The sequence below is a fragment of the Thunnus albacares genome, chromosome 2 (assembly GCF_914725855.1).
Source record: "Thunnus albacares chromosome 2, fThuAlb1.1, whole genome shotgun sequence".
NCBI lineage: Eukaryota > Metazoa > Chordata > Actinopteri > Scombriformes > Scombridae > Thunnus > Thunnus albacares.
Genome location: NC_058107.1, coordinates 33,148,900 through 33,175,596, shown reverse-complemented (window position 1 = coordinate 33,175,596; position 26,697 = coordinate 33,148,900). Strand labels below are relative to the sequence as shown.

At 38.7% G+C, this 26,697-nt stretch overlaps 1 protein-coding gene across 1 annotated transcript in view; it reads right to left on the bottom strand.

The window, feature by feature from the left end:
* The window catches only part of adamts3 (ADAM metallopeptidase with thrombospondin type 1 motif, 3), a 152,515-nt gene extending 129,911 nt beyond the window's left edge, over window positions 1-22,604 (bottom strand). The window contains exons 1-3 of the mRNA XM_044331503.1: window positions 22,147-22,604; window positions 21,692-21,716; window positions 11,958-12,397 (exon numbers count right to left, since the gene is read on the bottom strand). Coding sequence (XP_044187438.1) covers window positions 11,958-12,397; window positions 21,692-21,716; window positions 22,147-22,206 — 525 coding nt within the window. The 5' untranslated portion in view covers window positions 22,207-22,604. The remainder of the gene's footprint in view (window positions 1-11,957; window positions 12,398-21,691; window positions 21,717-22,146) is intronic.
* Between the last annotated feature and the right edge of the window lie 4,093 nt (window positions 22,605-26,697).

The window sequence follows — 26,697 nt, the reverse complement described above, 5'->3', positions numbered from 1 at the left end:
TCAAGAAGCTGTAACCACCAAATGCTCAGTATTTCTCCATAAAAAAACGTCTGTAACGATTACTTGTTAGATATTGTTAAGATGATGTAATTTGTTATTTTTACCTACTGAATGAATGGAGGGGTTACTTATTAGTATCAGAAAAACATGTCCTCTTCTGAATGCAGCACATACAGTAATAGACCATTTAGCCACTCAAGCTGTGTATAATTTAGACACAGAGTCTAACTGTATTGTTAATGCATAATTTGCGTATGAGGATAAAGTGCAGGCGAGGATTTAAGTTGTATTTTAACAATCAAAGAGGTATTATACAACGGCTAACATGCTGAGACTTGTTTTCTTGTTTATGGTGTATTCTCTGCTGTCATATAGCTGGTATGAACTCCATGCTTTTAAAGCTTTACTTCCTCTAAACTGTCTGTTCTTAGTTTATTGATCCATTAACATATATTTCCATTCCAAAGTTTGTTTTCTACCATATGATCCCCAGACGAGCTCTTTAAAAATATCATCACTTAGAGCGGCTCTGAGGCTCATTGAATCCAGTGATCAGACTGTGGATCTGTTGAGTCAGGTGGCTGGAAACCACAACAGGAAATCATTTCAATTAAAGTCAAGATTAGAATAATGAAACACTTTTTTGATCATTTTCAGACATATTTATCTTTATTTATTTATCTCCAAAAGAAGAGAAAAAAAAAAACAACAACATGACCTCCGTGTCCTCAGTTGAAGCCGCGACTCTGCCCGTAACAGATGCAAAAACATTTGGTGTGCAGTTTACTGACTCACTATTACATGTTTTCCTTACACACCATCATCTGCTGCTGCTGGTTGGCCGTCGAGCAGTTTCCCAGCGCAGCTGCTCACTAAGCGCTGCTTTCTCTTTTCCGATGTGTGCCTGCTGTTGCTTAATGAATCATACAGCTCAGTTAGTTCACTACACTGAAAGGCTTCAGCACCTTTTATCGACTGGCTGTAGGAACATTTTAAGCAGGCTGTGAGGTGCTTGATAGGCAGTACTTGGATAGATTGCTGGTCAATTGCTGACTGACCTTTTATAATCTGACCTCTTGCACAGCCTACAGTGGCCTGTAATGGACATTATTGATGAAGACACACTACACAAGAGAGAGCAGCTCGATATATGAATAGAAAAGAAAAAAAATATCTATTGCAAATGTAACAAATCACTGTCCAAAAGTGTAAATTTATTATGCTTTTTCACTCTCTTTTATCAATCAGTGGTTAAAAAATACGACTTTATCAGGAAGAGAAGTCCAAGCTAATGAAGCACAGCAGCTAGCAAAAGAAGTAAACATCCTCATTACCACTGAACCCATTAGTCAATTAATCAATTGACAAAACACTGTACATAGAGTAAAAGCTATAAAAAGCCACTGTACGCTACCTGCTCAGCACCAAACAGACACAATTAGCAACTAGCTAGTGAACATAGTGGAGCATTTAGCAGCTAAAGAGCCAGATATTTCCTTCAGGAGTTGATAGAGAGCGAAAATAATGGACTTACATTCACCAGATGGACAAAACACGACTCCGAATGAATGATAATGTTGCTCTGTAGCTGGTAGATATGTAAATATACCTTGAAAGGTGATGATGCGTCAATGATGTGTTCACAACTTGTTTCAGCTGCCCCCAAGTGGCCAAAGAAATCAGTTAATGCAGGTATAAGGGATCATGAAAGCGCTAACAATTCATTCTGAGGGGACCATGAATATCTTTACCACATTTCATGGAAATCCTTCAAATAGTCCTCATGGTGACACTAGAGGAAATATCAGGGTGTCACCAAAGTCAGCAGGCTTCATCCTCTGGACAGACAGACATGCTAAATATTTGCTAGCTCCATATATATTTTTATTCATATTTTCTAGTTATCATATATGAGGATTTGCTGTTTGTCCTCTGTTTCATCTGTGCAGCCTCAGGTTGAAAATCTGATTGTGGATCTGATCTTTTTTTTTTTAATAGCTTCAGGACTTTTCGATACAATCAAACGTATAATTAATGTCGATTGTATCGTTTTACACATGTGGTACCAGTATTGATACTGTTGATTTGACAACCTTTCCTCAAACAAGTCTGTTTTTCCTGTTTTAATTGAATCTGCTCGATGTCAGCGAGGTTAACTCAAGGTGAACTCATGTGTGGATGAAAGCATGCATGAGATTATCTGAGCGGACCCGCAGGAACTGTATTCATGCATCGCTTCACCCTCATCCAAACTACTTAAAAATTATCATCCAAAAAAATCTCTTTCACAAACAAAAGGCTTCAGGAAAATGCATCTCCAGTTGGAAATTATGTCTCTGCGAGTGCAGGTCTGAAAGATAAAATGCCTGGTGGATGATTATTTGGCGACCATCCCATAAGCGGTGTAAAAAACATAAAGCAACAACTGACTTCAAAGCCACTCTTTAACATTACGCAAGACTTGAAATCCTTAAAAAACAACTCTACCATCTCGAGTCTGGCGCTACAGCAGGAAAGGTTTACGATGGCACATTTTTTGCCACCCAGTATTCAGTGTTATCCAATATCAGAGAAGACAATGGCAGGTGTCTGACGGAGGCTCAGCCAGTTGGTACCTAAATACAACCCTCAAAAAAGGGATCAAGAGTCCTGTGTTCCATCAGTTTAATATCCCCAACATCAGCCCCGGCCAAGCAGACAGCACTTGTCTGCCAAAGAAAACATATGGGATTCAGCTGAAGGGCTCCAGTTTTTCAAAAACAGTCTCTTTCAGTCTAAACTTCTTAAGGAGGTCGGTATGAACGTGCTTTCGTTTAAAAAGAGAGAGAGAGAGAGAGAGAGAGGGAGAGGGAGAGAGAGAGAAAAAAGTTGAGGTACTGCAACGTTGAAAAAAAAAAAAAAAAAAGGTGGATTCAGCCCCGGACACTGCCACCTTTCACCCTTGGTGTTGTTCAAAGGTGTGTTTGCTTTCAAAAAATGTGAGCAAACCTTCGTCATCATTACCTGCCATTTTCATCCCCGGCCTTTAAAGGAACTTTAAGGGGAAAAAATACACAAGGTAATTTCTTAGGATTTGCAGGGGGGAGGGGGAGGCACTGAAAACCTCTCATCTCTTGCAGGAAAGGTAGAGACTATATTTGAGAATGCTTAATGATAATAAACAGAGATTTTAAAATATATGCCAGACGTGTATTTACGAAGAAAATGAATATGATAGTAAATCCTCTTATCTATATCCTCGATACAAGTCAGTTTTCTAGCATATCTGTGAGGATTTTGTGAGAATTAAAGAAGTGAGAATTAACTCTGGTTCTTTTTGTGCTGCTCCGCCAAACGGAGCAAACATTTACAGACAGTCTTTGAGGAGGCGATGAGGAGTCCACGCTTGACCTAAAATAAAACCTCACTGCTGGTGAATGGCTCTCAATGTCTGTCTGTAACAACAACAGAAAATGTGGGCTCCTCTCAAGTTTATATAGGTCATGATTAAAAATGTTTAAATACATAAATATCAATAAAAAGCACCCCTGCAGTACACACTGAACTGAACCCTCAACTGCGAGAGGAGAAAACTTGGAAGAAATAGCTTGGCTTTGCATATCTTGGTGTGCCTCCCCTCCTGTACCTCAAACCATATACCCAAACAGCTCTGGGGTCAAGACTCTGCAACAAGCCTTGGCTAAGTCAACAAGGAACATTAAGAACTATTAGTGAATAAAACTCTTGTGCCCGACTACAGTTCACTGCAAAGAGGAACTGGCTCACTTTCTTTTTCTAATCAAAAAGGATATTTTCTTTGCTTTTTTTTTTTTTTTTTTCCTCTACGGCAGCTCCAGATATGTCAGGAGCTGTGCCCGTCCAGAATGCTCTTTTATGTCTCCGAGGCCAAAAGTTTAGGCCACTGAACACACGTAGCTCTTAGCAAAACATTAGCATATCTTATTTGCTCATTTTGTCACTCTTCATGAATCTCAGCGTTGTAAACGTTTCTTCCGAGGCGAGTTTTGCCGGAAGAGTTTGAGAAAGGAGGCGTTAAAACTGCCTGGTCGGACTGACAGCGAAGGATCGGGAGAAAGGTTTCAGTTAAAATGTCCTCCAACGGGCAGGCTTATGCTCTGAAAGGATACTCTAACTGATGCATTACCCATCAGGCTTGCAGTGTGTTTACACTTGCGAGTCTCACACCACAGACACAGCAGTGCCTCACCCTTTTGGCTGGCAGAGCCGATTATGCAACATGACACACATTAAGTGGTGGCCAAGTTTTACAGAGCTGCTGGCAAGGTAAAGGTTAACATCAACAGTCAGAAATGCAGTCGGTGCCGCTTTCAGGTCAGCTCTCCCCTCTGTCTGTCTGTATCTGTCAGTCGATCGGTCAGTCTGTCTGCCAAGGCCCACTGAAAAAAAGTACATTCTCCTTCATGCAACACAGGGTAAGAGGAGGTTTTTGTTCCAGCTGTCATGCTTCATGGAAACAAATGAGTGAGGCTAAACCAGTATTTCATGGTTGCTTTAAGGCCTTTCCAGGCAGCTTACAGTTTGTTTGTCATGCTAAAATAAAAGGCTGGTACAAAAAGGTTGATAGATGTAATTAATGCTGATCAATTGTTTCTGTTTTAATGCTAAAATCAGAATCTGTCAGCGATGCAATGATAATAAGAAAGGATGTCACTGTCTATTTTTTTTTGTCTGTCGTCCCAACCTGAGCCTATTATATCTGTTGCTACAGACAAGTCCGACATTTACAGTGTATTTTCCTACATTACATAGCTGTAGCGTGTTTGATTTGATAATCTATTAATCATTTTTGGTCATTTTTCAAGCAAAAGTGCCAAATGTTCTTTGGCGTTTGCTGTCTTTCCTTATCGTATATAACAGTAAGTTAAAAATCTTAACATTTTAGGCTGTTTTGCGTATTTGCATAAAACAACGTGTCCCATACGTGTACATTACAGATGATGGCATTAAGATGTGATCTAACAGGTAAAACATGAGACTTGACATGTTGACTGTTATAAGAGTTAAGTGTGGGACAGCTGCTCTGGAGCAAGATTGTACTAGGGCTGTCCGATATGACGATATATATGTAAAAATGTCTATTGTTTCATATTATACTCTATCATTGATATCGCTGGGGAGGGGAGGTTGACATGGACCAACTATTTATTCATTGAATTAACATGTGCTATATCAGGATAGGTATCGTTATCAGGATATAAAATGACCTATATTGGGATATGAGATTTTGGTCATATCGTCCGGCCCTGGACTGTACTGTAACTGGGTGAAGATTGTTAATAATATGTTTTTCATAATCGTAGGTATATTGCATTATAGGTGTATTGAAGAATAAACTTAGTGTTAATAATATGAACAATAATATCTAGATATAAGAAAAAGAAAAAAAACACAAGAACGTGGACTTGCGTCAGGGTTTATACAGTTGATACCAACCAATCGAGGCTCAGTCTGCACCGAATAATGAGTATAAAGCAAACTGCATCCTTCACCTTCTTATCCTAACTATATTAGTAAAGCTAAATAAGCATTATCAAAAGATAGAAACAGAGCAGCAGATGATTTAAATGCTACCCAAGGACACACCTGGTCTTTTTTTTATTCATGCATTCTTCTTCCTCATCAAAACCTGGCGCCTGTCCTCTGACGCAGTGCGAGCAACAACCAGTGAGAGCCAGTCACACTTGTTTTGATTAATGTGGAAATGGAAGCACAGAGTTGTTTACTACTCTGAGTGTTTGGTCGCGATCTCCAGTTTCTCTACGACGTATATTTAACAAATTGCCTCGACCGTTAAAAGAATGACATGAAACAAATGTCAAATCTCTGACGTTGTTGGTTCATCAATACAGCAGCTAAAAACAAGTGTCGAGTCGGAGCAGAGTATGTAAATTACTCAACACATAGAACTGCAGATTCATGAGAGACCAGAGACCGACGACTACTTTGTATCTGTATTCGTTAAGCTACTAGTCTCAAACAGAGAGCAGCCTACAGAGATCTGCTAACGTCACCTCTTTCTAGCTCCACACCTCCAGATCTTTTTCATTTTCAAACTTGTACTCTTCATCTCCGAACGAAGCTGACTCAAGTGACACTACTTGAGGCAATTTATACAACTTTCTTTATACAACTTTCTTGCAGTAGCGCTCCCAAAGACCTGGAAAGAGATCGCGGGTTACATCCTAGAGGATACAACAGGAGTAATCCAAAATAATATAATTCAGCACTGCACACTACTCTCACATCAGTGTGAAAAGTAAAATCAAGCTTGTTCGTGGCTTAACATCTGTTGAATGTCTCTGAAGGCTGAAGGGAAAATTGAAAGTCTGAATGCTTTTGAGGCCTCGGGCTCCATTAACCATCATGTCATTTATGAAAGTGCATGAGTGTGTTTGTGCATGTGTGTGTGTGTGTGTGTGTGTGTTTTAGAGACACGTCATTAATTTATCCTGCCCAATCATCTTTCGTGCTCTGCATAGCTGGACAAAAGACAGAGCCCGAGATAATGATCAGAGTACTTAAGAACCAAAAATACATCAGACATGAGAAGCGTCCTCTCTTTGCCTTTTCTGGGGAACATCTCCACAATAAAATATCTGCAGTATGTGAACCATCAGCGCTGTGACAAGGGAACCCTGTGAGCGTACACATGAGGAGAGACCAAACATGAACTCAGAGTCATGTCAGGGGAGGAGGAGTACGGGAACGATACGCTATACACCCACTTATGACATCTCGAGGTCAGTTACATTCCTTTGTTTGCTCTCATCATTTTTCTTAGGAACCGAGTCCACGTGACCAAAAAAAAAAGAAAAGAAATAAGACTGACATAACCAACAATCCTCTGCTAAGCCCGCTTTCCTCCTCCTGGCTGTTTACGATGGACATCCTGTACTTGTAAAACTACCATCCCTTCACAAAAAAACTAAAAAAAAAAAAAGCCATACAGACCAGGTGTGTTTCAAGGATCAAACACTGTTATTACTGTATATCCCATAAACGGAAGCAAATGCCTTCTTGAAGTCCATATATCCAAAAAACAGTTGAAAAAGACAATCTAAGATTTCAAATGGATATAACAGTGTGTATCCACATGCATGAGTGACAGAAGTTTGGAACAAGCTCAAGTTTAAGGATATGTCTAATTGATTCTCAAAAAGGGCCACACGTTGACCTGAGGAGTATCTAAGAGAGTCGGCTGCAGTTTCTGCACCACACAAGGCTGCAGTGTTTCTCAGTGGAGGAGAGGTTTCACAAACAAGACAGTCTGCTGCTGAGCACAATCACCGTCGTGTTCATTTTAGCCAAACTGCAAAAGACCTGCAGTAACAACCGGCATCCTTTCTTTCCATGTAAATATCTGAGATCATTCATATCGAACCATGAAGAAGAACATGCATCTCAATTATATGTGTAATCGCAGCATCCACAAAGTTGGTAACACAATCTTTTAATCAGTCATTTCAGAGCAATGACATCACTTTTAGGAAAAGCTTTGCTTATCTTGATGCTATCCTATTAATACTCACTGTTTAACTACGCAGAAGATGCACCAATCAAACTTCTTCTCTATCAGATACTGATTCTGATACCTGAACTCAGTGTATCTGTTGCTACCGATCAGATACCAGTCACAGCTGATACCTGATCCATAGCTATTACTACAAAACGTTACATGAATATGATATGATATATGACATATTAGACTGTCCTCTTTAAAAACATTGTGGTCACTTAAAAAAGAAAAAGCCATATCCTAAAAGGAATCCATGTACAATGCATGGCACAATATATGACTAGAGCCTTAAAAATGTGGTTTCACTACTCTAAAAGCAGTCTATCGGTGTAATTAGTCCTTGAAAACTTCATGTTGAAATGTCTCACATTCAAGATAAAAGATGGCTGATTTGTCTTAATGTAGGCAGATCACACAAAAGGGATTGTGGATGTTAAAGGGTTAATAGGACATATCAATTTGTGAAATTAAATAAACATTAATAAGACTCTCTCTGAAAGCTGCAAAGTCTCTCACTGTACAAACAGCTGCTAGAGAAGTCAGGCTTTAAAACTCTGATAATGAGGTCAAACAAGGTTTGTAACACACAGTAAATCTTATCATTATTGGCGTGAACATGAGAAATAAATGGACTAATGGGAAGATCCGACTCAGCACCATATGTGAATGTGACCTCTTCCGTGATCCTGACAGACTTGTTTCGGCTTCTGCATATAAATCCGAGAGAGGCAGAAAACAGGGCTCATCGCTAATATGTTGCACCCACTTTATCAAGAAACCCCTCTCCCCGGTTTCTCTGACAAGCATGCAACATGAAAGCCAGTGAAGGACACCCTCGCTTCACCCCCCCACACACTGCTGCTGCTGCTCCTGCTGCTGCTGAAGCAGAGGAAGTATCTGCTTCATAAGCATTTAGAAGTGAGGCAGCTTGCCTGCCTGCCTGCCTGCCTGCCTGCCTGCTGCAGTAAAGACTTCCAGACAGCAGGCTGGCTATAATTAACAAACAGTAAAACACACACCTAGTGAGGGCTAGGGCTACCACTTGAGATCAAAGACCACTGGCCCTCAACGACAGGCTTTTTCATCAGCAACCACTGGTTTGGTGAGTGTTTGATCTCAAGTTATGCAGTCCTGCATGCTTTGCATTTAGGCTGCAAACAATGTGAGGAGAGAAAAATGATCTACATTAAACCAGTTAGCAGAACAAATAGTAAAGGTGCAGAGTGTAGTATAGTATAGTATAGTATAGTAAATATGACTGGCATGTCAGTTAAAACTGGTTTTCAGTTTCAGTTTTATGACTCAGCATGCTGTATCCTGCTATTACAGAACATTGATCACCAAAGTTTAAAGTTAATGAAGTCTTCTTGTGATGTTGACTTCAGAGTGGAGTATAATAGGCCTATAGTATTTTTGTTTTTCAGTCATTTTCACCTCCAAATAACTTTTTAAAAGCAGATCAGGTTGAATTGATTTTTACCCAGATTTTATATCCCGATAAATCCAAAATGTGTTATTTTCTGCTGTTAAAGAATTCAAATCACAACAGTTTAAAGTTGTTTCATGATGTTGACAGCTTGGTACGTATAAAAAGATATAAAGTAAAGAGAAAAATGGGGAGAAAACACAAATGAGCTTCTGATTGTGTGCCAAAGTTCCTCTAAGTAAGTCAAAAAGCAAGTAATAGCTGCACTTTTTTAACTGTTATTTTTTAAAATAATTTTATTATTGTTTTTTTCAAATCAGATTTGGATCATTTTTAGTGATCAATAACCAGTGACAGTATTGTCTAGTACGGTGTGATTTATACGGTGTGGTACAGTGTTGTACAGCGGCTGCAGTCTTCCGCCGGGCAAAGCGACTTATCGTTGATGGCTCTTAGCGTCTTCAAAGTGACATCCTGCCACAACAGTATTTACAAAGCAAAACTCTCACATCCTGTGTGGCCCCCTCTCAGGCCTGAATCTCCTGCGAGCTTCAACTATAAATGACTTTCAGAAAAAAAAAGACTGAATCTGCCCAAGTGATGAACTGCTTCCTCCTGCTCCAATCAAAGGAAACGGCCGAATACTGCAGTGCAGAGGACTGACTAAAACATCAGACTGGTGTTATTTTGGCTGAGGACATTTGATTACCACTGATTTGGTAATATTGTCAGTGGTTATATTATTTAGAATTACACATAGAGACGCCACAGTTGCTCCCATAAAAAAGAATAAAGCAAACTGGTCTGACCAGTATGTCAGTGGTTTTAATAAAACATGATTTATGTGGCACAACAGAGTGACAAAGAGGACACATAATTTTGTTTAACCACAGCAGGAAAACCTCAGAATAGAGCCATGGACACTTATAATGTGCTTTTTGAAAAAAATCTCCTTGGTGTTTGTTTTGACATTATTTTGTACTTATTTGGCGTGAAACAGTATGTACCAAAAATAAGACCTTTTAATTGTATTTAATGTGCTACACTGACAGAAATCCATTAGTGTTTTCCAGCAGGTGTGACTTTTAATCAAACAACAACTACCACAGCTTGAGGCTGAAGCCAACACGGAAGTGACTTCAAGTGCAATGCCACTGACGGCCGCTAGATGCTCCAATGGACTCCCATTCAAAAATCGTCAACTTCTCTCTAGAAAGTCAATACTTTTTCTTCAACGAGTCATTATGGTCTCTATTGCTAAATTCAGAAACTCTAATAAGTGTGCTGGAGGTCATTTTGGAAATTATTCCTCTGTTAATAAGCCATAACCATATCTGGATCCATTAAAGAAAGACAGCTAACGGTAGCACTCTGTACATTACTCCAGTAGTGCTTCTGCTATCTGCCTGGAATGATAAAATGATCACCCAGAGCAAAACCAATGTTTAAGAGACTGTGCTGCAGTTGTAGGAACATTAGATTCAAGGGTTGGTTTTCCCTAAATTGCATTTAAAAGGTTGATGTTCTCTATTGTCAAGAGGTCTATTTGTTTAATTTCAGTCCACACACTGCAAGAGTTTGGGAAGAAACACTGTTTGTTCTACATCTGACATCATCTGATGGTTGACTTGAGTTTTAAGTAAAACCAAATCAACCTGTTTAAATTTGGCTGGGAAGTCATCCCGCTTTTGATCTCCTCCCACGCCTTCCGGAAACACAGGTCAACATCACACACTCACTATCTCTCACACCTGCCTGTTAAGAGTCTCTCTCTACATGTGCTGCCTTGTTACAAGTGTTGTAATATGGAAAGAATAAAGTGAACCCCTGCATCACACCTTTTGGCCATCCTCCAAGAATCAAATCCTGAGGACACGCATGCACGTCTTGCAGATCGTCAGGCTCTGCATTCAGGTTTCACAGTGATTTAAGTCCTCAAGGCTCTCTTGCTCAATATCATCATATCCATGTGTCACACTTTTAAGTGGTCCTGAAGGGACTGCTGTGCCTCTTGATATGCAGCTGGGATGACTGTACTTGATTTTGCTTGTTTAAGCATATATACTTTTACAAAACTGCAATCTTAAACTCTTACCTGACTGGTAAGACTGGTGTTATCTTCTTATTCTAATCAAAAAAATCCCCTTAAGAAACTAAAACCTAAGTAAGTAGTAAGACATGAGGTGACTCTTATCCTTAATTACCGATTCCTGTCCTCTTTCCTGAATCTGTTCAGGAGGAAACAAACTCAGTTTACCAGAATTTCACCTGTTTCCTCTTCAGGACCAAACTGTACTTCAGCAATATCTGACTGCAGCTACGCAGACGATACTTGTGAACTACTTAAATTCATTGTTAGTTTAATCTCTTCTGTTGAATTGCTTTTAGTAATGAAAAGATTAGATATAGCAGGCTTTGCATGTTGATTCTGAACTCCTTATCAGGAATCATGAGCTACAGTATATCCTTTGTGTTGCTTTTCAAAAGTCTGCAGCACCTCAGCAGACAACTTCATTTGAAGTTCTTTGGATTCGGCTTACTGAGTCTTTCTTTGAATGCAGAGATGTTTCGTCAGTCTACTCGAGGAGATTTTGGCCCTGGTCATTCCCCAATTACTGTTCAAGTGTTTTATGAGGATGGGTGATGGGGAGAATAGGACTGCAGACTTTTGTGGCGCACAAAGGGGACTCGTGTTTTATGTTGGGAAGAGGTTGGGGGAGAATCCATTTGGTTTGTGGGTGCAATGGATGGCCACTCACCCGTGACAAACTTCTGTACAAAAAGCTATACCATCCGTCAGCCTGAAGAATATCTCCAAGAACAATGTGCTGTAAAAATGCTGAGTGCTGACGTAAAAAAAAGGCTAAACTCAAGGAGTCATGGACATCTAAAATCCCTTAGTGTCAGTTGATAAGGTCATGGCACTTTTGTAATGAAAAGATAGGGTTTGAGGGGGTGGGGAAGTTAGGAGCTTTATGGCTGAGAAGGACTTACCAATCCGTCACAGTTGTTAATGGCAACCGAGGCCCCAGGGACGTCCGTGATGTCACCGATAAAGGTGCAGTCCGTCTTTAACAGCTCACGGCGCAGTATCCTCTCCGTCATGCCGATTGGTTCAGTCTGGTTGGCGTCCAAACCGGTGTCGTCACCCATGCTGTCGCTGACATTGCCAAAGCCTTGGACCTCGTCGTGCCACTCCACCATAGCACCCGGCGCCACCAGCTTGTTGTTTGGCTGCAGGCGGAGGTGGAACTCTTTACCGAAGGCGGTGATGTTGAAGAAAAGTTTTTGTTCAGATTCACTGGTAGAAAAAATCTCCCTCTTTACACGCTGCTTGTGAGTGGCAGACAGCAGATGTGACAGGTAATGTCCATGAGAGTCGGTGCTGAAGGGAGTGACCAGGCCGTATTCCTTCAGCCTGCTGGTTAGCTGGTCTGTGACACAATGACAAAGAAGAAGAGATGTTTTTCAGTTAAAGGAAGCAGGAAGTACAAAATCAACAAGACACCACTGCTTGTTTGTAACAGAAATGCAATATAAATACAATAACTTTCATTTTTTTCAGTTCAAATATTCATGTCATGTGCAGAAAACGGGATGCTCTGAACTCTATTGCTCAATGCAGCAAAGCCCAGCGGGCGCTTAAGCCGTCTTTTGTTGTTGTCAAAAACAATTCAAAAGCAGTGAAAAATAGACTTCAAAAGTTCCCAAGGTGATGTCTTCAAATTGGTTGTTTTGTTTGATTCAAGATGTCCCAAAGACATTTAATTAAAACCGATACAAAACTGAGGAATGCAGAGAAAAAAAAACAACAGATTAAAGCAAATCATCACATTGGAGAAGAAGCTGAATCCATTGAATGTTTGGGATTTTTGCATCGTAAATTATAAATGATTCATCAATTAAATAATTTGTTGATTACATTTTTACCTTTGACTAATTGATAATCGATTTAGCACTAGACAAGTACTGAGACTGATACAGTTGAGTTGGTACATTGTAACTGGCATAACAAGTAACATTTATCAGATGCCGAGACACTGCACTACAAAAACTCACAATGACTTCTGGAAGTTATTACAGCAGCAATCACTTGTTGTCTTGATGCTTGAGAGGTAAATCATCATCAACGCTGCATGGTACACGCTATCAGGCATTCTATATGAAGGGTTAGCTTATACATATTTGATTTAACAATACAGGCTCAACTTTTATGTCTCATTGAAATGAATGAGGATGCTGCATTTCTGAGGCAGCCTGAATACAGCCTTATTCTCCGATACAGATGGCCTCAACCCAAATGTCATTAAGACTGATGGCAGTGTCTCTTCTGAGTCATTCTGGTTCTGGTAGATCCGGGAACACAACTGCAGGCTGAAGCATTTCAGTTACAGAGCAAAGAAAAAGATCCTGTTTGTGAGAAAAGCTGACCAGAGTCACTAGGATGGTGATTTATTCTGACCCCTGTAACCATAACAAGTCTATTAAAAGAATTAAATGAACGCAGGCAAATCAAACTTATCTTAATTGGCTTAACTCAGGATAACTCAAACTTAGGCATGCTCATGTGCACACATCTACACGGACATCCTCTCATTCCTGCTCTCCCCTTAAATAGGCCCTCCATGCTATCTACGCAGAACCATCTTTCTTGGAGGGTTGTTTCAGTCTCCCACCTATAATACGTAAACAACAATCCACTTATATCAGTTAACATTGTTTACACAACTACATCATCCACCGCATGGTCCTCAGCATGAGCCAAGATAAGTAAGAGTCAAATAAATTACTAAACCAAACACTTAACTAAAAAAATAAGTCCACCCATACTTGGTCCTACACATGACATCAATGGTGATGACAGTGAGAGATTAAAAGCAGGAAGTCCCCCTTTGTCTCTCGGAAAGCAGGGTAGGTATAATATATAACTCAAGAAACTCTGGACTTAAATCGATAGACAATAAGTGAAATACAGATGTAAATAAATGTAACACAACAACGCTAAACACAAACAAAAACCTGTGATAGTATGTAAAAGCAATGCTACAAAATATAGATGTTAAACTAGCTAAAACAAACAAATGACAGGCGTGTTAAGAAATATATTAGATTACAACAGGGACAAATGGTGTGGTCTCACCCACTTTCACACTGTTCTTTCAGAAGTTCTTCCTACGCTTTTTTTTTTGCCTGTTGTTTTTTCTTTACTCGCAGCTCCTTGTTCATTGACTCATTTGTGGTCAACTCAATTGTTCAAGGAAATGTGTGGGCCTTGAAACACACTCGGTCTAACAAAATTTCCATCCACGCTCGGTTTGCTTTTCAAAATGTGTGCAGTGGCAGACACATTCAAAACATTTTGGTTGGTTTTGGTTGGAAAAAAAAAAAAATGTAACATGAATATCAAAACCTTCAAATTATCTTGTAGGTTTTGACTCAAAGACATTCAAACAGGTGTCGATGGTGAAAACTAAAATTACACGTCTGAGGATATGGCATTCTTTACAAATCATAGTGTGCATGCTCTGGACACGTGAAAACCATACATCTGACCAGCCTTTGAAGAAAAGACATGCGGATATGATACTGATAAAATGACACAAATTGAACTGAGATGGATGGTGTTAGAAGCAGCTTGATAACAGTGATCTTATAAGGTTAAAACACAGATAAAGATATAGTGCATGTTGGTCTTTAACTCATATAACCAAAGCAAACTGCAGGCATGTGTCTGGTTTTGAACATGCGAAACATCAAAGGCCTTTTTTATGGGGCAAATACCTTACAGTTACATCAACTTTACTCTTTCCGCAAACATGCATGACACACAGTTAGCTTGTGTGACATTCATACATAAAAGGCTTTTGCGCCATGTGTAGGACTGATGTCATCTAAGATAAATTATTACATATTAGCCCGAGTTTACTTTCTCAAAGAAAAGCTGGTGTGACAAAACTTTTAAAAGGATGAATGCCTTCGGGTCAAAAAGAAGTCAAGAATTAGCTCAGTTCTTTTAGTGTGTATATGGAGGAGTGGAGCTTCACTGCTTAATCCCCAGGAGGCCCCCGGTCTAATCTTAAGAGCCATTTCTCCTACTTAGAAGAAGGGAAAGAGAAGATTTCTGTACATTCAACCAGCAGACCTACAACACAGGTGCACATTGATCTTTTCTTAAAGCCACTGAAAACTTGGACTCAAATCTTATAGGTATGAAGGTATATATATATTATATGGTTGGCAACTTCTATGTTTTTTTCATGTGCAGAGCCAAACAAACAGTTAATTGATCTACTTACAAGTATTGTGGTGTGTGTGTCCAAAGTCTGATATATCGTATTTCTCTGTGCGGTAGTCCTTTGTTGTTATACAAAAGCTACACACTGATACACTGTTTCAGTCACGTTAGTTCACTTGGTTAGTTCACTAGTTTGTTGTGCTCACAACCTCTTGACTTTGTACTACACAGCACATTATAAAGAACTTTAGTACAAAGTAAAGAGGATGTGATATGGAACAAAACAAGCTAGCAAAGCTCTGTAAATGGACCTGTGTTCCTGCCTTATATGACAGAATCTTATTGGTCTTTGGAGCCATTTCTAAACAAACTACTGTACCCAAAACTCTTTGCAGTGAAGGAACGTGTCACCCAGTGCAGCAGCGTGGCTCAGTGATGTGTTTTTAATTGTTTGTGACAACAACAGAGGAATAAGATATATCAGATTTTGGATACACACACAATACTTGTAAGTAGATCAGTTCATTGTTGGTTTGGCTCTGCACATGAGATTTGTTAACAATAAGAAAAAGATTTAAAAAATCGCCATATCCTTTAACTATTTTCCTATAATATTAAATATGTAGGACTAAATAGGCAACAAGAAAAGTTAGAGTTCTGAAAAAAACATCCTTAGCTATCATTTATTAGAAATTTAACACTCAATAACTCAGCTCATCAGGACAGTTTGGGTGTGGTTTGATTAAATTGGACTGACAGCAGCAGCATCTACATGCTAATAACCCGAAAACTACTTCTGAATCCTGACGGATGTATGTGACTTCACCTTTTTTCACTCATTTCAAATCAGTGAGAAGCTCACAGACGACACAAATCCTTAAATTTCTCATGTGAAAAAACCAACACTTTTCTAACCTTGGCAGAGAATAGTGTGTTTTTGTCGGAAAATGGTTGAAAGAATATGTTTTCAGAGCCTTGAAATTCTTTTACAACCTACTAATCTATGAAGGTTTAAGCCAGCCCTTGCAAATGAAAAAGGGTGAATGCAAATTTAGTGAAAAATTTCAACCTTATATTCATTTGCAGTGCCGTTGACTTAACTATTGAACGTATTACACCGGAGATTTTTCAGAGAGTGTGACATTCAAAAGGAACATTTGCTTTGAATAGACCTTAAAAGCATGGGTTTGCAGGCCATGTAGATTTGCTCTTTACAGAAAGGAACTGCAGATAATGAACATAGATTGGAATCAATTTATTTTGTAAAAATAATTTTAAAAAAAAGGAATAAAAGCTTATTTTCCATGTTGTACTGTTGGTCTCTGTGGCTTTTTTTTATTTTTTACAAGGTTACATTTTAACTTTAACTTCTTAAAAGGGGCACAATTGCCCACATGTTTGAGTGAAAACCAGACAGCACTTTAAGTCTACCTGTTAGATTGAAAGGTCATCCACTCCAAGGTTTGCCGGGCACACATCCTTCATTTCACCAGAGAAGTGTCTGCACTTCAATGCTACAAAGTTATTTCAATATGCATTAACAGCAACTCTCGTTTTCTCTGACTATTCAAAGAGAAAAAACAAACAAGGCTAGAAAAGTTTATACGGAAGATTTTTCACTTTCTTCATTGACATCCGTCGTTACAGGAGTCGCTCAAATCGCAGACTGCAGTTAATGAAATACAATCTAACACCAATATTAACTAAATAAGAAACACTAAAGGAGCGCTGAGGGAAATATATATACAAATTATTATAATATCAGGTGTTTTTGGGTTCTTACCTTGAGAATAACTGAGAACAGTTCCAATAAAACTAAATTCTTTTTACAAATGGATTTTGTTTGTTTAATTTATGTGTATGTCTTGACCCTTGGGTATTAAATAGTGAAAATGTTCCAAAAAAGTGCAGAGGGAGAGGAACATTTGCAATTTTTCTTAATGAGGCGCCCAGTTCATTGTTACAGCTTTGACAGAGCAGCCATAATGACACTATCGTCCTCAGAAGAGACAACGGTATCAGATACAGATGACACAAGTGGTGTCCATTATATTCATCTCCGCCAAGGTTATTAGCTTCATATTTCTTTGTTTCGGTGTTTGCCTGTTTGTTAATCAGCAGGATATTTAAAAAAAATGTTTAAGAGATTTCAATTAAATTTGGTGGAAAGCTCAGCCACAGAACATCTGATTAGTTTTTGGTGTTGATAATGCGAGCATGAAGCTAAAGAAGCTAAATCTTTCCCTGAAGTCTTTAGTTCAAGACAAATCTATCGCTATCTATCGACCTCTTCTCCAAATAATTTCATCCAACTTCACCAAATTTGGTGCATGAAATATTAGGAGGAGCCCAAATATACAGTAAATACGCCACGCCATCTGATAGTGTATGCTATACCATTTTCCCTATTATCAAATTCTCCTAAGTGTAGCCTGTGTGACCTAAACTGCAATAACTCTCGAATGCACTGTGCAACTGCAACTGAATTTTCACACACCTCAAGTCCAAGCAATCCTCTGCATATTTGGAGGCACCTCACCAATAGATGGAGCAACAACATGAATTTAAATAGCCATAACTCAGTGGTCATTAGTCTGACTCGCATAAAATTTGGCACAATAATGTTGTACAAATTCCTAATATGGATGTAGTTAAAAAATTCTCTCAGGAATCACGGCCATCATCAGCCAATTAGTGCGACAGTCTAACCCTATAAGGATTTAGATGCAGATTTGGATCAGGATTGTTTGATTTTGTCAAAATTTGGACTTTAAGGTCAAAGGAAAGTGAGGTGAGTCATTAAACTGTTTGTGTTAAATGATAGGGCTGACTAACAACTCCTTGCCTCTCATTTCATATCTGATCTACAGCACTGCAGTTCTCAGGAAATGCCCACTGAGCCTTTTCAGACAGCTCTGAGAAAGCCGCTGTTTATAGACTGATTGTGCAGAGATTGTTAGTGGACAAAGAAATGTTGTGGTAGCAACAGGAGAGGAAGAGTGAGAGTGGCATCCCTTTCCACAAGTACAGCACTGCTGTCTATTTTCTGCAACTGAGAGTGGGGAAATTGGTCTCTCTGGCTCTGCTATGATAGATTTCTCCATGTGCATGATTGTTGAACACTGGTGTAAAATTGCAGCTCTCTAAAGACGCCCTTAGTCTTTAATTGTCAGGGTCTGACACCAAATCCTGACATTTATTGTAGAGGTTTTAAAGGATGGCTTTTTCAAGTCTGCCTTAAAACAACAGACAGGTGCCCAAATGAACATTTAAATAGGTTTTTCTTGCCGTAACCATTGCTCTTATTAGAAGATCCCTTCATAATGCACTTACAATGTAAGTGATGGAGGCTAAAATCCACAGTCCTCCTTCAGCACAAAAATAAAAAATTAAAAGTTTATCTTAAGCTAATATGAAGCTTCAACCATCCAAATGAGTCAAAGTAGATATCTTTCAATGTTACAGTCTTTTTAGTGCCAAAGTCCCTCTTTTTGTTACTATACTTCTACCGCAGCTCAATAGGGAAACAATGTCTGAGAAAACACAAAGAGGGAATTTGATGCTAAAAAAGACCATAAATATGCCAGATATCCACTTGATATGACTAACACAGACTGCTGAAGCCTCATATAAGCTTTAGATCAACTTTTAAATGGATTTTTGCACTAAATGACTGTGTGGACACACTGTGGATTTTGGCCTCCATCACTTACATTGAAAGCACATTTGAAGGGGATCTTTTAATAGCCAGTATGAACAAGAGGAATGATTACAGTGAGGAAAACCTTTTTTTTCAGTGTTCATTTGGATACTTGACTGTTGTTCTAAGACAGACTTGAAAAATTGTGAACTCGTTCTTTAAACTGGGCTGAACAGCTTATGTTATCAAATCAGGAAAATAAAAAATGTCATTGCCACATCTCTTTGGCCTTTTGGAAAGGAAAGGAGCCCAGAAACGCAAAGCACATCACCACTGGCTGACTTAAAGTTTAATTAATGAATGGAAAGATGTACTGACGGACGGTCTTTTCCGATAAAAGTTGAATCTGCAGTAAAGAGAACACTAAGCAAGCAACATCAGGAGCAAACTCACAATGATAACCCGGTGCTTCAAGATACACACAGATGACAAATTAAATGAAAAACCTAGAAAATGAGTCGAGAAACATATCAAATACAGAGGCGATGGGTATGAAAATGATGTGAATCAAACGCTATGACCTTCACAGTCAGAAGATCTCCTCTCAGACAGTTATGGGAGCTTTTGGAGCAACGTCCACCACTATCATCACAACACCAAATGATAACTTAACTTGAAAAAAAAATGGAGTTCATCCCTCCATTGGACTTCCAGAAACTTTAAGACAATCATCTTGAATCACGACGAGGAGAACCGAAGCTGTTCTGGAGGCTCGTGGTGGCCCGACACCTTAATGACATACTTCATGTTGACTTTTCCTTTAATCTGTCACATATCGGCGTGTGCGCTTGTACACACATCAAACTAGTGCCAACAAAGACTGGCTTATGAACCTGTGAACTTGAACACACCACAGAGACTTTCGCCAGACCAACGTGTATATAGATGCTGCCCTTGTGTGAGAGAAGATTAATTTAAGTCTGTGATTTCAGCCCTAAAAACAGACAGAAAGACCAAATAAACTAGACAACCGTTTCACCGCCGCCGTTAATATGATTACACAGGATTGTCGTATGCTTATGGTGTCAGTACTAGTTGATATAAAGTGTTTTCCAGGCAAGTTCGCTGTTCTGAACGGCCATATTTGAAGGCAGGGCGAAAAGCCGTCACAGAGAGAGAGAGGCGAGTTGCAATGAACTGTACAAACGGGGATAACGTCGGACATTTTCGGTCTCTCATCAAAGGCATTCTTACTGTTGTACGTTCAAAAAGTGCCAAAAACTGAGAGAGGTTTTGAGAGAAGTTCAAACCTTTTTCAAACCGTCACACAAAAGACCGACTGCTGCATGAAGTGGTCGTGATCGTTGGACTGTCGGTTTCGGAAAATTACAAATGGAGATGGTCTCAGACGCCGTTCGACCGTCCAACAACCACTTCCAACGCCTTAAACCTGTCTTACTTTTTTCAATGAGCTTTGCTCGTACAAGCGTTTCAAGTCGGATTTAGCAAACTTTCTTAACTGCACAAGCTCACTGTAACTTGTTTGACTACCGCCTGTTAACGAGGAAGTACAAGTTCATGAGATTTGACACAATCGGCGCCCCTGAACAGCTAATAAAAGCTGTTCCACTCCAATTTTGGGCAAGTTTCAGTCACAAAAAGAGGGGAAAACAGTAATTTCACACATCAGCAAACAAAATACATACTAAACTAAAGCACATACTGTAACAGCAGTGTCAGTAGCTGTATTAACTGACCCAAAACAACTAGAAAATATTAATACAGCTGCCAAGGATCATCATCATCAGAGACAAAGGGAGATGGACAAGAGGATATTTCACATCGATGATGTTAAACTCATGGGTGTAACAGAGGATGTTCCCCTGGACTGTGACTTCTTTAAAGATGTCAAAGCTGTCAGAGTGACAGAATGTTTCTCGTAAACACTTATAACTATTTTGGAACGAGCTGTCGTGCCAAATATTCCATAAAATCATGTTCATAACTTAATTTGGATAAAAGCAGAACAATTCTTAAGTCAAACACGTGTTTTTTTTTTCCCCCCCACTGTGGAGACAGGCTGACTCTATCTGTAAATGACTCTAACAACATCTCTGGTCAACTCATTAAACTCTAAATATGAGGAAATTGGTGAATGCCTCAAGCTCTCTTAAATCACTTGTGCACACTACTGAAGAGCAAATACAGTAGTAGCGGTTCTCGCAAGAGGCCAGATGTCTTTAACTTGCGGAAGGACAAAAAGACAGAAGCGAGAAACTGAGAGAAACCACACACAAGTGGGTGAAATAACTGCTTTACAAGGCTGATAAGAGTCGGCGATGGCGAACTACAGGCGGCACTCAACCACAAACGCTCAACCCACGGGGCAACAGTGCCCGACTGGCAATTGTCAAGCTTGATGGTGTGATGGTGCTGGAGGTGTTCAGAAGATAACGGCGGGTGTAAAAGGATCCTACGTGGACAATGTTGCAGCTCACTTGTTTCTTAACCTCAGAATGGGTAACAGATGTGCGGGATTTAGAAGTGGAATTTTCTTTCCTGTATAACAAAGCCCTTGAAGCAGTTCACTCATGTAATATAAGTGTGTGTGTGTGTGTGTGTGAGTGTGTGTGTTTAGGGGGAATGGTGGGGTGGCAGAGGAGGAGAGGGTAGGAGGGGTGTATTACAGAGCTCCTCACTCACACACACACAAACTCCCCTCCCACTTTGATCTCAGTGCACCCAAGTTGTCCTCCTGAGTCTCTCCAGTGAGCAGAGGAAGGAGAAAAAAAAAACTCCCACAACTTACATCTAATTATTTACAAGATGAATCAAAAATTAAACAACACTTACCCTCCTTTCTGTCTTTTTCGCCAGCCTGCAAAAGAGAGGAGGGGGTAGGTGGGGAGGGTGGGGGGGGGAAGCTCGTTAAATGCGGTACAAGCCAGAAGGAAATAATAATCTGAGTCTGAGATGTCCAGCAGCAACAACACTACCGCCCCTGCAGCAGTTTACTGTAGGCTTGAGCTGCTTGTAAAAATTTAACAAAAATGCCTCTATTTTACACATGTCTTATGTAACAGGCTAAACTCATGCGTGTGCAGTGTCAACATATTTCACAGTGGAAACAGTGTGCGCATTTACAGAGCCAAATGTGAAAAGTTTTCAGACAGTGAGAAAACCTGTTGCTGTGTCGGCCCACTTTTCCGCTTTACAGCTGGATTTATTTCAGTTTCTGAGACAAGAAAATTCGCACACTTGAAGTGTTAAAAAAAAAGAGGCAACAGGGAATCGATACATACACTTACCTTGTCAGCTGAAGTCACTATAAATCCTACAAGAAGCAACGCTAGTGACAGGACAGCCATCACGAGTCTTATTTAAGCTCTTTTTTCAAAACTTTATCCCAACGTGAAATTAAAAATAAAGAAAAAAATCGGGGGGAAAAAACTCTACGCAAGCGGGACCCGGCTCATTCAAAAGTTATCAAAGTGGATGTGCAGACTGTTGCCTCTGTTATTTAAAAAAAAAAAAAAATTAAAAACCCCAACAACAATAACAAAAAGAAAAAAACAAAAACAAAACAAAGACATAAAGTAGTTAAAGTTTCATTAAAGCAGGCGTGAGGCGAGTTGCGACACTTTGTCAGTCAGTGTTTCTGTTGACTGAGTTTCTAGAAAGTTTGGGTTAGTAGAAACATCCCCTCTGCCGCTGGCCGGACAGAGCTGCAGTGTGAAGCTCTTGCAACCTGGCACTTGGCTCCCCTGGCTAATAAACGGCAAGACCAGCCCTGCGTGACGTCACACTGCCCTTTCCGCGAGCCTGAACACATGGTGGGACAGAGGAGGAGGAGGAGAAGGAGGAGGAGGAGGAGGAGGAAGAAGAAGAAGAAGAATCCCCCCCCTCCCCTCCCCTCCTCATCCCAGCACAAGATGACATACACAGTCAGCAGCTCAACTTTTATGATAAAGATAAATATATATATATGTGTAAAATGTCAACACCTGTGGACTATCGGAAATAATAAATATGGAGGTTTTGAGGAGGTGGAGATGCTGTGAGTTTTGATTTCATTAAAGGTAAGCTTTTATTTAAGTTTAAAGAACTTAATACTTATTATATTATTACAATATGTAGTATAATAAACATGGTTTTGAACATATCTCGTCAAAGCCAAAATTAAGATCATAGGCCTATAAGATAAGTTAAGTTAAGTTAAGTTAAGTTAAGTTAAGTTAAGTTAAGTTAAGTTAAGTTAAGTTAAGTTAAGTTAAGTTGAACTTTACTGATCCCAGGAGGAAAATTTAGCATTACAACAGCATAAGAGAGAGGTTGATAGTAACATGATACAGATAAATAGAAAAAGGGTGATAACAATAATATTATAATAATATAAACATAAAATTAATTGTTAATTAAACGTTTTAGGTACTAAAAGTAAAGTGAGGATGCTTTCAAAACTAATGCCATGAATAGTTTTTATTCATTAATCAACCTCCTACAAAGTTCAGTTAAACTTAAATCAGTATTTGTTGTGAGCAGCTTCGCCTTTCAAACAGCAGCAGTTCTCCTCGGTTCACCTGCACACAGTGTTTCAGGTACTCGGCAGGTCAGTTTGTTCCTGCATCTCAGAGAAGTTGCCACAGTTCTTCTGTGGATTTAAGCATCGCAGCTGCTTCTGTCTCTTCGTGTTAATCCCAGAACGACTCCATGATGTTGAGATCGGGGGCTCTGTGGGAGCCAAACCATCTGTTGCAGGACTCCTTGTTCTTCTTGTCGATGGAGATTCTTTATGACTCTGGTTGTATGTTTGCGGTCGCTGTCATGCAGAATTAAGTTGTTACAGATCAAACGCGTCCCTGATGGTAATACATTATGGATAAGAATCTAAACATCTAAAGTGCCTTGAACTTTTATATAGTACTAACAAAAAAGATCAAAGTTAGAATGCTATATATAGTATATGAACCCAACGGCTGGACATAAATATATGTCTAAAACAAATTTCATATCTAGAATTAACTGCATATCGATGGCCAAAGAGCAAAACCTCCCATCTGAAAAATGCACTTTTTTGAGAAAACTTGTTTAAAAAAAACTTGTTGTTTTCTTGCAGAATGCTATTTGTTAAGAATACCCAATACATAACACACTGTGTTTGGACTATATTACTATATTATGTGGTGTTGTTTACAGTATGTTTGTATGGTTATTACAGTATTGTTAACACATAATATAGTAATATAGTCCAAACACACTGTATTATATATTAGCATTCTGCAAGAAAACGACAAGTTTTTTTTCAGTTTTCTCAAAAAAGTGCATTTTTCAGATAGGAGGTTTTGCTCTTCGGCCATTGATATAAAAAGGAAGTTACTCAGATGTCACAGTTGGAAACAATATAACACAATAACACAACATTTCTGCAGTCCAAAGAAAGCTGTAGGCTGAAGCTACATCTTATAGTGCCGATTCTCTTTACAATACAAAGCATATTTGACATCAAGATCTAACATCAAGAAACACATTTACAATATCCTACACCCTCTCACACTAATGCCAGTGTTCATTTATGATCATATATTTGTATATTTGTTCAGTAAACTATCTTAAATGTTTGGTTAGTTAAGTGTTTCTACAGCTGTGCATAAAGACAGCCCTTTAGTCGACATACAATGTTTTTTTAGTTTTTTTAGATTAGTCCTCACAATTAGCTTTTTTAACAAGCGAATTCCTTTCAAATCATATCAAAATGTCTGTACAAAACAAAAATTAAGCCCTGAAGTATGTTATATCTCATTTATCTAGCAGCCACAGATGTTCTGTTGCACAGATGAGAGCTGGTATTTTTCCCCTGGTTGTGTAAGGTCGGTCGATTCAAAACTATTCAGGAGGAAAACTGGTGTGATTTGGGCAAAGTGGAAAGTGAGTCCCATTTTTCTTTTGTACTGTTCAAATTAGGATGATTTAAGAGAGTTAATTGTCCATGAAATGTCTCGACAAAAGCCCTGAAATATTCTGGTGCACAGGTGATCAGAAACTGTCTTGGTTGTTTAATTTTGATGTGTTTAAGTTTGTTAACTTTGTCTCAAAAGCCTGAAAAATAAGACAGTTTGTTGTGATTTAACTATAACTATAATATACTGTATGTTTTTGTCAGTGATTTATGAATTTTGTCATAGACAGTGATGGTCTGAAGATTTCTCTGCTGTTTGGAAATATGCAACACTCTGGTTCTGGCTTGTATGTATTTGGGCTGTGCATAGTTATATAGTTATATACATGACAATCAATTTATTAATTAATTCAGTGATATCATCAATAATCACAGCCGTGTCCTGATGTCACATCGTCCTTTTCTCATTCAGCACATGCTGAACTAGGCTGAATTTATCTGTATATATTCTTTTTTGTAAATATTTTCTCTAATCTAATTTATTTGTATATTACCAAACGTATTATTATTATTATCATTATTATTAGTATTATTTTATTTTGTTAATATTTATATTATATATAATTTTTATTATATTTAATTTATTTTATATTTACTTAATTATTTTTTTTATTGTTAACTATCTAAATTCAAATTCATAAACAAGGATTACAATGCAAGTATAATAATTCTGAATATGAGAGTAAAAAAAGATACAGTATACAACTACATTGGTATAATACATAGTATAATTTACTATAATAAACAAAAGACAAATCATTACAAATTTACAAATAAAAAATGAAATAATACATAGTTGATGGTGAAAACTTTAGCAAAAACATATAAATATCAGCTAATAAATCATAAATCTGACCTATGTGTTTACTTTATTGTTATGTCTTTATATGACAAAGATTTTAATTGTGCAAACAAATAAACTTGGACTCCAGGATGTTGTGATGGCCGACCCCTCGTCACAGGTAGACATGAGTTGTGAGCATTTCAACCAAGCGAACTTTTCTGTCTCACATCATTTAATATGATAGATTTTTAGAGGCCTGAAGAGATACAAGTAATAGAACAGAAATCACTTTGTTTAACAGATTTTTTTTCTCCTCTCTTTAATCATCTTGTGACCCCCCCCCCCCTCCCCCTGGTGAGATCAGAACTAGAAACCACCGCTTTAATTGCAAATACTGATAGCAGCATTACAAGCAATTATAATTAAAATACCTACCCTTCCTCATCTGAACACATGGTGGAACAGGAGAACAAGAAGAGCAGCCAACTCCTACAACCAAAGCTGATAAAGAAAACTAAAAGAGGGGAAAATATTAGCCAATACATATACAAGACAAAATACACAATATATAGTAATAATATCTGAAATTACTTTTACTTTTGGAAGAAGTTTCTGTTTTTGTTTGACAAAAGTTGCTCTTGTTTCATGACAGATGCTTTTCACTGTTCAACACCCACATTTATCATGTATCTGACTATATAAAGTTGCCGTCTTAAAATATTCCAACGACTGAATACATTTCACTCAAAACCATTTTGTGAGTTCCTCTCTCAGTTGGCTGAAAAGCTCCAGAGGGTGAGAGCTGCATGTAACATCAGGTTAGGGGGCGTAGCGATCATTTGCAATAATATGAGCCGTATAGTCTGCCTCATTACCGACTGCAGCTCGTCTCCTCTTTCTCTCTCTGTCTGTCTCTGTCTTTTTCCATGTTAGAGCTGTCTCTAAGGTACAGATGCCATGACTTTGGATTTAACAAGGGACCAGTGGGGTGTTTGAATATTAATACAGAAAGTCAGCATGAGCCTCCAGCCAGAGCGGCGGCAGATCTGTAAAACTTTGGGGGAGAATACATTACCGTGAATGTCTCCATTGAATGTTGACTTAACAGGCAGGTAATTG